Source organism: Carassius carassius, chromosome 15, assembly GCF_963082965.1.
Source record: "Carassius carassius chromosome 15, fCarCar2.1, whole genome shotgun sequence".
Classification (NCBI taxonomy): Eukaryota; Metazoa; Chordata; class Actinopteri; order Cypriniformes; family Cyprinidae; genus Carassius; species Carassius carassius.
Genome location: NC_081769.1, coordinates 20,702,344 through 20,718,357, shown reverse-complemented (window position 1 = coordinate 20,718,357; position 16,014 = coordinate 20,702,344). Strand labels below are relative to the sequence as shown.

Below are 16,014 nucleotides of genomic sequence, written 5' to 3'. Positions count from 1 at the left end.
CTTGGGGGCATCTCAGTTTATCCTGGAAATAATCACTGGGAGGAATGATGAGGTGAGATTTGTAGCCAAATAATTAAAACTCAGATATCACACACCAATATCTGAGTTTGAATTATTCTGAAATATTGATTATTACCTCATTTGTCATGTGTGGACTATATTCCATAGGGTTGCACAAATCCCTCTGCTTAGACAGTGACATCACTATTTTGGATTTACCTTTAGTACAAAGTGTGTGTGTGTGTGTGTGTGTGTGTGTGTGTAAAGCTACGTTGACTTATGTTATTCATACAATACCTACTCAAACATCAAAAACAAAGCCGGCTGCAATGAATTTCTGTGCAAAACAGCTTTTACTACAAACACTTTCACACAAGAACATTGTTATCACACAAGAACATTTTGATAGAAAACAAAAAATATTTAAAGTAGATAAAATTAGAATAAATAAAATGGAAATGTCTACATACTACATACTATTACTACTGTAAACTTTGCAAATAGGACATCAGCCCCTTCAAGTCAATGAACAATAACAAAGTGGGCTGCAATGAACATGCACAACTAATATCATCACGCTATAAAGGGTTTGCCTGCGCTGGGTGCGCCCCTCCCCCTATAATTGTTCTGTCTCGCGGAGGAGCTCATTTGTGTGCATCTGTGTGAAATACGCATAGGAAAAAAGAACGACAGAAAGAACGGCTCCCCTCCAGCCGCGACTCGGCTCCCATCGTTCATGTTTATGAGCCGTTCAAAAGAATCGGTTCGTTCGCGAACGTCACAACTCTATTTCAAATTCGAATCATAACGAGCGCGGGCTTTGACTGTGACGGACGCTGTTGCTGAGAATGAAGATGAAGATCGATTGATATGGATATGTTCCTTGCAAACATCTGGATTCTAAAGATATGGAGTACAGCAAACAAATAAAATGGATGTGATTTGTAATTGTATGCTGTGCTTTTGTGTATCTATGGTTTGCAGCATGCACAGAAATGTTATTTCCTATTAAGTAGATGAGTAAACTGCTTTCAATAAATTCAATAAAAACATTTATTGATATGACAATTAAATACAACAGATTTAAATCATTAAAGCCACGATTTTAATATTAATACATGGGAATTCATATAAATTCACACTTTACGTTAGATTATTTACGTTTTTTTAGCTGCTAACACGTACGTATTTGTACGTTTTACTGCTATAAATACGTCTAAGTTGTACGTTTTTATGTGCATGAAAACGTAAGTAAATGTACGTGTGGTAGAACCACATTTAACGTAAAAATACACACGTATTCTCATGAGATCACGTTGCAACATGACACATTTCTGCAAGAGTTTCTGGTAGTATTTGATTTGAGTATTTTTTTAATTTTTTATCTGTTACCATTTAAAAATTTAGAAAATGAGTTATGTTGTATATTTCACCTTTGTTATTCCAGTTTCATTTTTTTAATATATGAGCAGGATACTTGTTGTTTGTAAGACTGTTTTTCTTTACTGCAATAATTAGATTTAATGTGAGATACAGCAGTATAAATCTATATAAAGAAATGTTTTGTAGTACAAGATGCATATATATCCGCAGTGGAGCTTTCTACTGTGTGCATGTATTAATTAAGAGTTATTATGTAGTGTGTTATGAATTCATCACATTTTATATGTACCAATTACAGCAGGAACTGCAGGTTATTTTCATATCTACATTAATTACATTAACAAACACTCCGACAGTAGATTATTTATGTGTGCGTGTGCGACTGTTTGTGTGTGCGACCATAAACATCATGATAATGATAACCTCATCAGTGTCTGTGATTACAGTAATGATGTTAGTACACAAATGCACTGGTCTCTCATTAGGAGAATCTGTCCACGAGGCAGAGCAGGGGGTCTTGTGTCTAAAACCTAATATATCAAATCCATATGCACAGAATGCAGTTTATGCTTGCTGAATTAAGTGCATGTGTTGGCTGCGTACTTTACACACACACACAGACACACACAAACACAAAGGCTAAAAGTAGGTGGACACATGAAAAGGTGACCATGTTGTATCCTGTCACATCAACAGTAAAATAAAAAAGTTATTATGGTATTGTCATGCTTTGTAGCACTTTGTTACTTAAAAGTTTCTTAAAAGCTTTTTTTAAAGTAAATTTTGCACTTTTTTAACATGTTTCTCGTTGCTGTTCAATTATATTGATTCTTATTATGCATTGCAAGTAATAATATTATAATAAAAAGTAATAATTATGCAAGTAATAATGTTCATTTCTGCATAATAAGGGGTCATTTCCATTCATAGTCTTCAAGGACATAGGCAACTGTTAAGAAGTTCCCTTTTTAAAAATCAGTTTCTTGTTAGTTGAAGAAGATTTGTTGAATAAAGTCGTTATTTCTGTTTTCTTTGCACACACAAAGTATTCTCATAGCTTCATAAAGTACAGTTGAACCACTGATCTCACATGGTCTGTTTTACCGATGTCCTTACTACCTTTCTGGGCCTTGATGTGTCAGTTCAGAGAGCTCTCGGATTTCATCTAAATATCTTAATTTGTGTTCCGAAGACGAATGATGGTCTTACGAGTTTAGAATGAGATAAATTAAGTAAGTAATTACAGAATTTTTTTATTTTTGGGTGAACTTATCCATTAACTGTGTTCATTTCTTACTGTTTTCTCCTGCAGTTTACGTGCCTCTTTAAGTATCAGACGAAAACAGTTGTTTCCTGATGGAGAGAGAGGAATCTAGATTTAACAACACTTGCGTTTTTTAGACAGCTTTTCTATGTTCATATATATATCTTTCTGATTTTATAAAACCGTTTTCTTTTCCCGAAGGCCTATTGTTGCACCAGCTGGATGGAAACGTAATATAGTATGTATTTGACATGTAATGCATCTTGACACACATGGCATGGAGATGTGATTGATCAGTGTGTACCCGTAGACAGACTAATCAACCAAACACAGCATTTTGTCAAACAACACATCGACAAGCGCCAGTCAGCAAACATACCCTGGATTTGAAAAAAATCTGAAGTGTTCTGCAAAAATTCACTATAGCATATGTTAGACTGTGGAGTCTCCTTCCATCATCCCTTGTCATCTATCCTGTGGGCAGCCAGAGTGAATGGCAGCTCCTAGCGATTCACAAAGAACCGCAGGTCAGTTATGGCCTCCCCATATAACCAAGGTAAACGACCGAGATTGGTGCTAAACTGGGTAGTTTAATTGAGTTAGCTCTAATTCACGTTTAATGATGCTATTGATTGGAACGCGCTGCTGTTTGTGTTCTAACAGCCTCTGTCAAACCAATCAGATTAGCTGAGTACACCTGTATAACGGTGGAAACAAATAGCACAAAGCAAACAGATTGACGATTGACGGACAAGCTTGCAAGAGAAACGCCGTGTTCGCTCGAGGATCAAATAGCAATCAAGCTGCAGTCAGACAAAGCAGAAATATCTGTGACCAGACTCCAAATGAGTGCCAGAGAGACAAAGAGAGAAACGGAAAGCTCACAAGTGCTCGCCCTCGATCTCTATTTGCTCAAACTAACAATAGAAGATCACTCTTTGCTGTGGGCGCACACACATAGAGCTCAATCTATCAGCACAACACAGTCCCGTGGGAGAAGGAACATAACGCATCCGACCATTGCCAGATTAATGGGTTAACACCCGGCACGTGCCCATAATGTGCTCCTGGGGACACGGAGATCAGGCCTCGACAGACAGTCCCGTCTTCAGTGGCCAACACAGACACCTATCGATCCTTCCGGATGTGTGCGTGTCTGTTCAGTGTACTAGACTCAAAGCGAGGGAGAGAGTGATGGGTATGTCACCAGTGCTTGCTCTGCTGACAGTACGTAAGGACTGTTGACAAGTTAAGATGAAGCCTCACACACAAGCGCTCTCAGGAATAATAGGGCCCTTTTTCTTTCTGTCAATAACCATGAAGGGTTTCAGGGTGTGTGTTCGCACTCAAATAGTATCTGTAAAATATACGTAATGTGGGAATAAAAGAAAGCCCTGGAGGTCAAACTGTGGCCTGGTTTAACAAAGTCCAGCAGGCGTTCACACATGGTGGGATTTGAATCTGGTTTATGTCAAATTTGCATGTTTCCTTGAATACGGGGGACATTAGGGGTTGAACATGTAATGATATATGACGTCAGTAGTTTAAAGTTGACAAGAAATGAAAATTCACTATTTTCTAAATTGATTAGAATTGTCTTCTCTTTGATCACGTATGCCGGCCAGACTTCTCTAGTCATTTACAAAATTTTTTACATTTATTAAATCATGCCCTTTTCTTATTATCAAGTGCAAGCTTCCATTCAGATCTGCCTCTGAAATAAGTCCAAGTCAACCACGTCAAGTTTTGTCCTTTATGATAATACTGTTCAACTGGATGTGCATCGCAAAAGAGAAGAAAAGATACTTTCATTGCATCTCAACTTAATTGCAAGCATTTCGCTCTCCTTGACATGTATTCTGATGTACATATGTAATATAGACGTTAAAACCGTTCAAATAAAGGGAACTTTCTGCATAGAATTCGTTTTGATACCTTAAATACTTTATCTTGAATGATGGCATGAATTATTTTATGTTAGCAGCTTGACATTTTAGTGACATTTACACTGAATAAATATGTAAATGAATTCAAATTAAATAAAATAAAAAAAACATGCACATTTTTTGCCATCACTTTTTTAAAGTAGACAAACACCTATTTTTTCACTGTTAATGTTAATATTTTTTTAAATCTTAATAAACAAGTGAAAATCAGACAGCATTTGCTACGGCAGTGGCTCAGTGGTTCATGTAGGTTGTCTACAAACCCGAAGGTTGGTGGTTCAATCCCTGGCTGCACCTGACCAAGTGTCGAGGTGTCCTTGAGCAAGACACCTAACCCCAGCTGCTCCCGACGAGCTGGATGGCGCCTTGAATGGCTGACACCGCAGTCGGTGTGTGAATGAGTGTGTGAATGGGTGAATGTGAGGCAAATTGTAAAGTGCTTTGGATGGCCATGTGGTCTGTTGAAAGCACTATATAAATATATAAATGCAGTCCATTTGCTATCAGCACTGCATGTTGAAATTTAGTTTGTGTATGTTAAAATGCACAACATGCCTTAAAAGAGTCTTTCTTGAACATTTCAAATTAATGTTAGTTTGCAGATACTGTTTTGGTTTTAAAACTCAGTGGTCAAGCAGGTTCCATTGTAACATTAGAATACTTGTCTCTCTACCTCCGTCTTCTTTTTCTCTTCCTTTCCTTCCATCAGTTCGTCTCCCCTCTGCGTTTATGAATGGGACCTGCGGCCATTGTCTCTGTGTCAATCACACACTCTCACATACATACCCAGGAGACACACAATTGACATTTGGCAGATTGCTCTGTGTGTGTGAGAGTGTATGTGTGTGTTTTAGGTTATTAAGATAAGGCAGGTATGCCGTAGGTTCTTCATTAACATGTTAGGGGATCTCATCATCCTTTCTCCTCTAGCACTGTGGCTGTAATTGGGTAAGGCTATTAGACACAGAGTGATCATGCCTGTGTGATGGCAGGAGGGGGGATGGTGGCATGGCCAATGGGGGAGGATGGAATCTTATAACTATATGACATGTGTATGAGAGCACGTCTATCGGTGTGTATGCGTGCTGATGGGATAGGGCTATTAAAGCTGATGTCGGTTTAGGTACACTTTAATAGTCCTGCTAAGCAGCGGGTAATTGGCCGTATCCTGAAAAAATCATAGAGATTGATTTAGAGGTGCCTGAATTTAAGTGGACACCTTGCAGGGGTGAATTTTAAGCTGTAAATTGTGGCTTGTGCCACTTGGCATCTGTAACTGCACAATGTGAATGTAAGAAATGGATATATGAGTATACCGTAAATACCTCTAATAATACTGGCTTTGTTATTGTTAATAGTCTTTATATTATATTATATTATATTATATTATATTATATTATATTATATTATATTATATTATATTATATTATATTATATTATATTATATTATATTATATTATATTATATTTTTAGACACACAGTCAGAGCAATTGTTAACCTATGGATCTGTTACTTGTTCTAACCCATAAAATTGACCTTTGTTGATGTAACCTGACTGCTTTTTGGATGTATTTGTTTTCTGAAATATCACTTATTTTTGTAAGGTCTTTTGGTAGTGAGAACTGCTCTTCTGTTTTTAGTTTCTCCCCCATTAATTTTTCCAGTATGATACATTTTTAGCTCTTTATGTATCTGTTTATGGTCTCTTATGAACTGCAGCTGTGAGTACCTTCTCGATGGCTCTTTAGAGAAGAGAGATGTAGTTAGTCTGAGCTGAGTCTGTGGCTAGTATTAGCTTTTGTTTAACTGTTTCCAGAGGTTCTGTTTTGGGTGTTCCATTCCATTTTTCCTTTCTTTTTTTAATCCATGGCTCTATCCTTGATCTTTAATCTTTGTTTTGTAGCTCAACAAGCCTTGTGATCTCACTCCATGTGGTCTTCATTTTAGACATTCTCCTTCCGAGAACAGATAGCTTGTTGATTTACCGTGAAGGATTTACCGTATTGTTTTCTGTTAGTCTGGTTGTTGCAGTTGTACTTGGTGGCAAATTGCTAGTGACTTTGGTGTCTTTAATGATAATCTTGAATCACATTCCACCATATTACTCAGATAATGGCTAGAAAAAATATATAGTGAAATGATGTGACAGGGGCTTGTTGAAGTGTGACCAAAATTAAAAGGACGATTTAAATGTACACTATAGTAAATAGTTTCAATATTGCATAAGCATCTTAATTCCCTATATTTCTGCAAACTTCAAAAGTTGTAGATTCATGGTGCAGTATATTAATCACATCATATGAATCCTTCGCCATATCTTTTCTGCTTAGAAATGAAACACTGGCATCTTGTGGTTGACGGGAGGTTTACATTTTCTCCCGCTGTCACTGTGAAAAGCACAAAAGCTTTTGGTTTAAAAAGATGTAAAAATGTCATTTTAGATTTAAACACTTAAATCTAAGAATGGATTCCCATAACTTTTCCATAAAATAAATTGAATCACAATGTTCCAATAAGTTTAAAGGGCTATATGTTAGTATAGGCCTATGTCTATGTCATTTTTATAATATTATATACAAGCCTACTACAATCTATTTGTTACTGTAAAATGTAAAATACTATATCTGGTGGTGCAAAGAAAAGTCACATGATGGCGTTTAATTAATTTAAATGGGCTCCACAGAAACTGACCAATAACAAAATAAAAAACTTTACCAAAATTGTTAAAAACTGCTACCCACAATAAATAAACAAAATAAATAAATACGCTAAAAATCATATAAACATTATCTAAACAACTATATAACATATAATGCATCATGACTGAGAACTAAAATAAGATTTTACTTTATATATACTGTATATATATATACTGTATATATATATATATATATATATATATATATATATATATATATATATATATATATATATATATATATATATATATATATATATATAATTCTGGAAATAACCTTTAATTTGACATAAATTATAAGGTAGTTCTTACTTCATAAAACCACACTGCAACGATATTTTATCGTATAAATATAATTCTTGCCTAGTTAAAACTACCTTTTTAAACTGTGAATGATACGTTTATTCATATATTTTATTAGAAAACCATTTATGATATTTTACAGTAGAATTAGGCCAGTTTATGTCTTTAAAAATCTAACATATATTAAAACGTTTAGAACCTAAATTTAACCAATTCGAATGTTTTACTGTTTTTACATTCTTTCCCTTTTAAACACTTTTGCATTTTATACAGTGTGTGTGAGACTGCAATTGATTTCCACACGTAGTGCGATGCTATTGGAACGCAATGCTGGCAATCTCTATCGATTGACGTGCAAGGCGAAGAAAACACGACCCGAGAGGGGAGACATAATGTGTCAAAACAGTGTGCGGCGGTCCTAATGATTCAGAAAATGTACAGTCATGTAAAAATAAGGAAAGAAATACTATTGCTAAATAGTGTATACAACTGATAATATCACTGTGCGCCGTGTCATTATCAAGCAACATCCCTATCGGTTACAAATCCCACCATAAGCGGATTGGTTTGGCCCTATTCATTTACGGCACCCGAGTCGCTCTCCTCTCAGCACCCCATCCCCCGCAGACCAACCGAAACGTTTTATCATGAAAGCGATTTAATTAGCTAGGCTACATTTTATTATTCGTTATCAATCATCAGTAGCCTTCTGGAATGCGACGACTACTAAGTCAGACCAGAGTCTCTTCGCTCGTACAATAACAATTAGCGTATCATTTCCAATCATGTTTCTCCTGCATCCGCTGCTGCAGATCTCCGTTCTGCTGGATGCGGTTTCTGCCAGCCCTACCGATGATAATGTGCTGCGGGCCGGTCATGGAGAACACGGAGAGCCGGGGCATGAAGAACACCATAAGGATTCCTACAGCACATTCGCCTCCGAGTTCCTCGAGTCCAGATACCTCTCAGACGAAGGTATGATGGGATAAAACGACTGCGCTTAATCTGAAGTCACGAATGCTGGTTTTGTGTTGTTTCTCAGTTCTTAGGCGCACTGAATGATCCATGTCTGTTGCCCTCCCTCGAACACAGGCCTATTAATTAGGTTACTAGTGTTGTCTGTTAGTGATCATTATTAGCAATACTTTTATAAGAGACTGGTTTTGATTCACTAATATAATCATTTGCATTCATATGGTTCAACATCAGCACCTTGGTCAGCACCCAAAAGCCTGTGAAACTCACATCCAGACCAGTTACCCACAGGCTTTCCCAACTCTCCTATTTTGTAATCCACTTTTTTAATAAACTGCAGATACTCAGACAGTGATTAATGAAGTTGCAACACATCGAATAGAATAGAAACTCTTATTGCCCCATGACTGGCCTAGAGTTGTAGGTACAGCTGTGTAACACATGTTTTGGATAGTTCTTAAAAGCACAAATGTGTGAATTTTACAGTGTCATGTATAATGTACAAAACAATAGAAAATACACTACCATTCAAAGGTTTGGGGTTGGTAAGATTGTAATGTTTTTGTCCAGTCTTTAGTGTCACATGATCCTTCAGAAATAATTCAAATACACTGGTTTGGTGCTCAAGAAACATAGCTCTGTATTTTCATGGAAACCGTGAACATTTAATTTTGGATTATTTGATGAATAGACATGTCAAAAGAACAGCATTTATTGAAATTGAAATAGATTGTAACACTTAAAAATGTCTTTATTGATATCCCAAACCTTTGGACAGTAGTGTATGTCATGTCCTATAATAATATAAAATGCAAGACAGTGTAAATTATTGTTTATTACTATTGTGTGTGTTTGTTTCTGAAAATAGTATTACACAACATACTATATTATGAAAACTTTAATTATAACTATATAACTTTTAACTATTTTAAACTATATTACCCAAAGCTTAGGCTAAAGCTAAGTTGCCCCTCCCGCATTACAGTGTATTAAGTAAAATTAAAATGTAACATACAAATATATGACATAATTAATTAATATTTTAGTAGCAGGACTAGCTGAAAATAGTTGATTAATGTGTTGTTGTCTAATGTTTCAAATAGGTTACCCCTTCCCAGCTGCACCTCCTGTAGACCCATTTGCCCGCATCAAAGTTAGTGACTGTGGAATAACCAAAGGATGCATCAGGTGAGTGCATGGAATAAAGGTTCAATTGAATAAAAAACAATGGGTTATTGTGGCATCAGACTGTGCATTGCATGCAGTAATGCAGAATCAAGCTGCAGTCTGCCATGCTGTCCAGTACACTCATAATATATACAAAAAATAGACATGCACATCATGGATCTTTGTAGGTCTGTGTTGCTGATTGTTCATACAGGGTTAAGTTCACTCAAAAATAAAAAGTCATCACTTTGTCTCTCTTCTGTTACTGTAGATATGGCAAACCAGGCTGTGACGCAGAGACCTGTGACTACTTCCTGAGTTTCAGACGCATTGGCACAGATGTGGAATTCGAGATGAGTGCAGACACTGATGGATGGGTTGCTGTCGGTTTCTCCTCTGACAAAAAAATGGTAAGGAGAGAGGGATTATATATATATATATATATATATATATTAGTGGTGGGCATAGATTAATTTTTTAAATCTAGATTAATATCACTGTAATCTTGGAATTAATCTAAATTCAAATGGCTCATTTGAATTCTGCCGAAAGGCATTCAGAATATGTGTGCTACCAAAATAAAATAATGACTAAAAGTCTTTGAGAACGGGTTTCTCAAGCCAGGTGGTGCATTAGACCAGTGGCTCATCTCCTGTTTCCAAAATGCATCACAAAGTGCTTGAGAAAGCTGTAAACTAATTCCACATTGCACAAGGTGCAAACAACCTTACGCCTGTTTCACACATAATCCGTCTGCAGTGCGTATGCATTTCGTATTTTTTTACCCATGTTAACGGATTCCAGCATTCATGCGGTTGCGGTCCGTCAGTGCGTTTCCTGGAGCGGTGCATCTGCAGCAGTGCAGCGATCGTTCACGTACCGAGTAGCGGACTGCAAACGCGTCCTGTATGAAAGCACAATGAGTATGAGTCCGTGCTGCTTCTGCACCACATACGTAACGCACACGGACTGTATACGCACTGCAGACGGAGTATGTGTGAAACAGGCGTGCGTCTTGTCGAGGTTTCCATTGGGAAGCTTCTTAAAAAAAAAAAAAATTCCCTGAAGCAAACCCGGCGGCTTCAGCTGTATCCATGTTAGCACGTCACGTTTGATGTGGTAATTTCACAGTAGGCATACACACAGGTTCGAAGACTCGTTCACGCCCCCTACAGTGCAATTCGGCTAGGTATACATCAGCGCTAAAATATCAAGGTGAAAGTCATCATAGCTCGCCTAGTATAGACCCAGCTCTCTTTTTTTTATTATTATTTTTTTTATAACTTCCCAATGTGCTATTAATGTTCTGTATGTGTTTGTCTTGTATGTGGTGTTATCATGCTGCAGAACAAATTGCCCCTACGGGGACAATAAAGTTTTTACAATTACAATTACAACCCAACTTTGAGAATAGATAAACGGCGATATTTTTTTATCGCCCGAGAAGAGTCTCCTGTTAACGCAGCACTTTAACGCCGATAACGGCCCACCACTAATATATATATATATATATATACACAGGTCCTTCTCAAAAAAATTAGCATATTGTGATAATTCATTATTTTCCATAATGTAATGATACAAATTAAACTTTCATATATTTTAGATTCATTGCACACCAACTGAAATATTTTAGGTCTTTTATTGTTTTAATACTGAATCTCAAAAAATTAGCATATTTCATCCGACCAATAAAAGAAAAGTGTTTTTAATACAAAAAAAGTCAACCTTCAAATAATTATGTTCAGTTATGCACTCAATACTTGGTCGGGAATCCTTTTGCAGAAATGACTGCTTCAATGCGGTGTGGCATGGAGGCAATCAGCCTGTGGCACTGCTGAGGTGTTGTGGAGGCCCAGGATGCTTCGATAGCGGCCTTAAGCTCATCCAGAGTGTTGGGTCTTGTGTCTCTCAACTTTCTCTTCACAATATCCCACAGATTCTCTATGGGGTTCAGGTCAGGAGAGTTGGCAGGCCAATTGAGCACAGTAATACCATGGTCAGTAAACCATTTACCAGTGGTTTTGGCACTGTGAGCAGGTGCCAGGTCGTGCTGAAAAACGAAATCTTCATCTCCATAAAGCTATTCAGCAGATGGAAGCATGAAGTGCTCCAAAATCTCCTGATAACTAGCTGCATTGACCCTGCCCTTGATAAAACACAGTGGACCAACACCAGCAGCTGACATGGCAGCCCAAACCATCACTGACTGTGGGTACTTGACACTGGACTTCAGGCATTTTGGCATTTCCTTCTCCCCAGTCTTCCTCCAGACTCTGGCACCTTGATTTCCGAATGACATGCAAAATTTGCTTTCATCCGAAAAAAGTACTTTGGACCACTGAGCAACAGTCCAGTGCTGCTTCTCTGTAGCCCATTTCCTGCACACGCCTGTGCACGGTGGCTCTGGATGTTTCTACTCCAGACCCAAGGTCTGGAATCGGTCCTTCTCCACAATCTTCCTCAGGGTCTGGTCACCTCTTCTCGTTGTGCAGCGTTTTTTGCCACACTTTTTCCTTCCCACAGACTTCCCAATGAGGTGCCTTGATACAGCACTCTGGGAACAGCCTGTTCGTTCAGAAATTTCTTTCTGTGTCTTACCCTCTCGCTTGAGGGTGTCAATGATGGCCTTCTGGTCAGCAGTCTTACCCATGATTGCGGTTTTGAGTAATGAACCAGGCTGGGAGTATTTAAAAGCCTCAGGAATCTTTTGCAGGTGTTTAGGGTTAATTAGTTGATTCAGATGATTAGGTTAATAGCTTGTTTAGAGAACCTTTTCATGATATGCAAATTTTTTGAGACAGGAATTTTGGGTTTTCATGAGCTGTATGCCAAAATCATCAGTATTAAAACAATAAAAGACCTGAAATATTTAAGTTGGTGTGCAATGAATCTAAAATATAAGAAAGTTAAATTTTTATCATTACATTATGGAAAATAATGAACTTTATCACAATATGCTAATTTTTTGAGAAGGACTTGTATATATATTTGGTGTCAATGAATGCTAAGAAATACACAATGATATTGTTGTTGTAGGGAGGTGATGATGTCATGGGCTGTGTTCATGACGATAACGGACGTGTACGGATACATCATTTCTACAATGTGGGCCAGTGGGCCAAAGAGATCAAGCGCAACCCAGCGCGGGATGAGGAGGGCATCTTTGAAAACAATCGTGTCACGTGCCGCTTCAAACGGCCTCTTCACGTGCCACGGGAGGAGACGCTGGTGGACCTGCACCTCAGCTGGTACTATCTCTTCGCTTGGGGACCTGCCATACAAGGTGAACACATACAGCCTGGCTTCAAAAGAGTAGTTCATACAAAAAAAAACATTCAAAACTAAAATGTACTCACCCTCAGGCCATCCAAGATTTAGATGAGTTTATTTCTTCATCATACAAGATTTGGATAAATTGCATTGCATTGATAGGTGATAGGTGTTTACAGAATTCGAGTCTAAGCAGCTGATAAAAACATCACAATAGCGTAACATGACTTTACTCCATCAAATAATGTCTTGTCAAGCAGAAGCGTTGTGTTTTTCTGATAAACAAATCCATCAAGATGTTTTTACCTTTAAACCATTGCTTCTGGCTAAAATAAGAGTCATCTATCCACAATATTGCTTACTCCAGTGAAAAGGTCTGAATCATGAGAGAAATATACACATATTTTACAAGCAAAAAAAAACTGTTTAAACAAATATTCAGTGGATTTTGATGTGAGAGGACAACAGAGGACAGACTTATTATTAGTATTAATTGGCTATTTTGGCCAGAAGTGATGGTTAAAAGATAAATTCCTTGATGGATTTGTTGCTTATAAACATGCAGTTTATGACATTAATTGATGGACTGGAATCATGCATTTTAAGACATTAATTGATGGACTGGAATCGTGCATTTTAAGACATTAATTGATGGACTGGAATCATGTGGGTTATTGTGATGCTTTTGTCAGCTGTTTGAACTGATGGCGCCCATTCACTGCAAAGTATTCACTTATGACCAAGCTAATGTAATGCTGTAAGAGATTATGTAATAAAAAGAATCTCTCCAAATCTACATCTTGGATTGAATGAAGTGGCAGCAAATTTTCATTTTGAACTATTCAATTAGGGCTAAAAATTTTATATTGCCCAATTTATGGGGCTCTTGTTCCGTTTTTCTTCTCAGGTTCCATCACAAGGCATGACATCGACTCCCCACCGGTGTCAGATCGCATGATTAGCATCTATAAATATGAGGACATTTTCATGCCTGCCACAGCCTATCAGACATTCTCCTCTCCCTTTTGCCTCCTCCTCATCGTTGCTCTTACCTTCTACCTGCTGATGGGCACACCATAACTAGGAAAGCCGTGTCACTGAGAGAAGAAATTAATAAAACAAACTATGGAGCCACTATAGCATGACTGTGTGCCAACTTAACAATATGAGAAACAGGTAGCACATAAATTGCAGTTATAATATCCTCAATCTACGTACACTAGAAAGGTATTTGGACTGTGGATTAATATTCATTCATATACAAGCAATGATTCTCATTTAGAGGAGAGAGGGTCAACCATACACTTATTATGTATTACAATATATTTTATTTTAATGAAAGAGTAGAAAAACCTCAAAGGGTATGTTAAGGTAGGTATAGCCTACAGTAGTTGAAACAGTCTGAGCCAAATTAATGTTAATATTCAGTATACTTAAAGTGCAGTCACATTAGTGAACTTTCAGTAAAACATTTGCATTCAAGAAAGTCCATTGTATATCACTGTCAAACCAAGCAGCTTTCTGTTGGTCAAAGCTGTGAATCCAAACTTAATCTTGTTGCGAAATCGGTGTGGGGAAATCTTTCGCCCTTTCCAAATTCCAATTCCAAATCAATGACTCCTATTGAAATAACTTGATTTCACCAACAAAAACTTGCTGAACATTGATAAGTGTGACCGTATCTCTACAGTGGCACATATCATGACACACAATGTCCCACTACAGGACTCTACGGAGAAATGAAATGCCTCGTTCTGTTGAATGGAATATGTTTTGCCAAATCTCAGTAGAGGTGCTCTGCACACACATGCAAAGTATTCATAAAACATCTCTGCCTTCCAGTTAGCCAGCATTGCCAGCTCAGTATTTGATGATGCATGCCAGCAAACCAGCCTCGTCTGAGCCATTTAGATTAGGAACAGAACCAGTCCAGGAGAGAGTCATCTGGTTTCCATTTTAGTGAATTGAAGACTTTCTAATCTATACTTCAAGGACTTCATGCCATTGTAAATCTTAGAAATAGTCCAAGAACTGACTACTGCCTGTGCAGAAAGATTTGGATCACACCAGTTAGTGTGTGATTGTTTTCTGCTAATTATTTGGCATTCTTTGAAAATGTTCTGTAATAACATTTGTATAGCAAACTGAAGAGCAACACGTAAAGATGTTTAGAATTTAGTTTTAAATACGTTGTTATATTCACCTTAAGGATGTATGAGGAAATCTACTTGGAGGAGTGATGCGATTTGTTTTTGATGTGTGCCAGCCAGAGGTAATTATGTTATGTAGCATGAATAGAGACATTATATGCCAGTAGTCAAAGAACAATGTTTGTTATATTTTAATATACTTTTGAAATTTAGAGAATATGCAACGAGTGTGCATAGTGAAAGACTGTGAACCATTGGGATTTTAAACATTTGTCATAAAATCTCTTACATCATTAGCAGATTACATACATTCTGACAAGTTTACTGTGACTTCTTGCTTTAATTGAAAAAAAAGAAAGAGAAAAAGATACCTGTTTGATGATCCTGACCACGACACGTACTGCACTTTTTAATAAAGCTATGAAAGACAGTTGAAAATGTGTAAGAAATTGTCATATTTGACTGGATTAACTGAGAACGTTTTGCCGGGGTCTGAACTTGATGTACTTGTCATGACAGCACCTTGAAGAATAGTAGTAAATAAAATCAATTTGTTCACTAATTCATCCAGTCACCTTTTCTGTAGTTAGGCTGTCACGCCAGTAGATGGCGATAAGTATTTTTGTTGTGCTACGAGCGAGTCACTCACTCATTCACTCAAACGATTCATTAAATAAATAGTTGTATTGTAGTATATTATTTTGGATACATAATATCCTTTATAATCAGATTATCACAGAATAGATTCCCTCCATTTTGTGACTTTTCAAACTACAAACTGATTCTATTAACATAGTTTAAATGTAGTTCCAAACCTGTTTGACTTACTCCATAACACAATTTTTTAAAGTTTTT

The 16,014-nt window shown here is 37.1% G+C and overlaps 1 protein-coding gene across 1 annotated transcript; it reads left to right on the top strand.

The window, feature by feature from the left end:
- Positions 1 to 8,192: 8,192 nt before the first annotated feature.
- LOC132158491 (DOMON domain-containing protein FRRS1L-like) lies at positions 8,193 to 15,721 on the top strand. Its single transcript, XM_059567925.1, has 5 exons — positions 8,193 to 8,569; positions 9,673 to 9,757; positions 10,008 to 10,146; positions 12,776 to 13,022; positions 13,917 to 15,721. The coding sequence occupies exons 1-5, from the start codon at positions 8,380 to 8,382 to the stop codon at positions 14,087 to 14,089; spliced, it is 834 nt and encodes a 277-aa protein (XP_059423908.1). The 5' UTR covers positions 8,193 to 8,379; the 3' UTR covers positions 14,090 to 15,721.
- Positions 15,722 to 16,014: the final 293 nt, after the last annotated feature.

Bases quoted from the DNA above. Each gene is read 5' to 3' on its own strand.
- LOC132158491 (XM_059567925.1), top strand. From the start codon at position 8,380: ATGTTTCTCCTGCATCCGCTGCTGCAGATCTCCGTTCTGCTGGATGCG. The intron at 8,570-9,672 runs GTATGATGGGAT...TGTTTCAAATAG, and splicing joins CAGATACCTCTCAGACGAAG to GTTACCCCTTCCCAGCTGCA. The intron at 13,023-13,916 runs GTGAACACATAC...TTTTCTTCTCAG, and splicing joins TTGGGGACCTGCCATACAAG to GTTCCATCACAAGGCATGAC.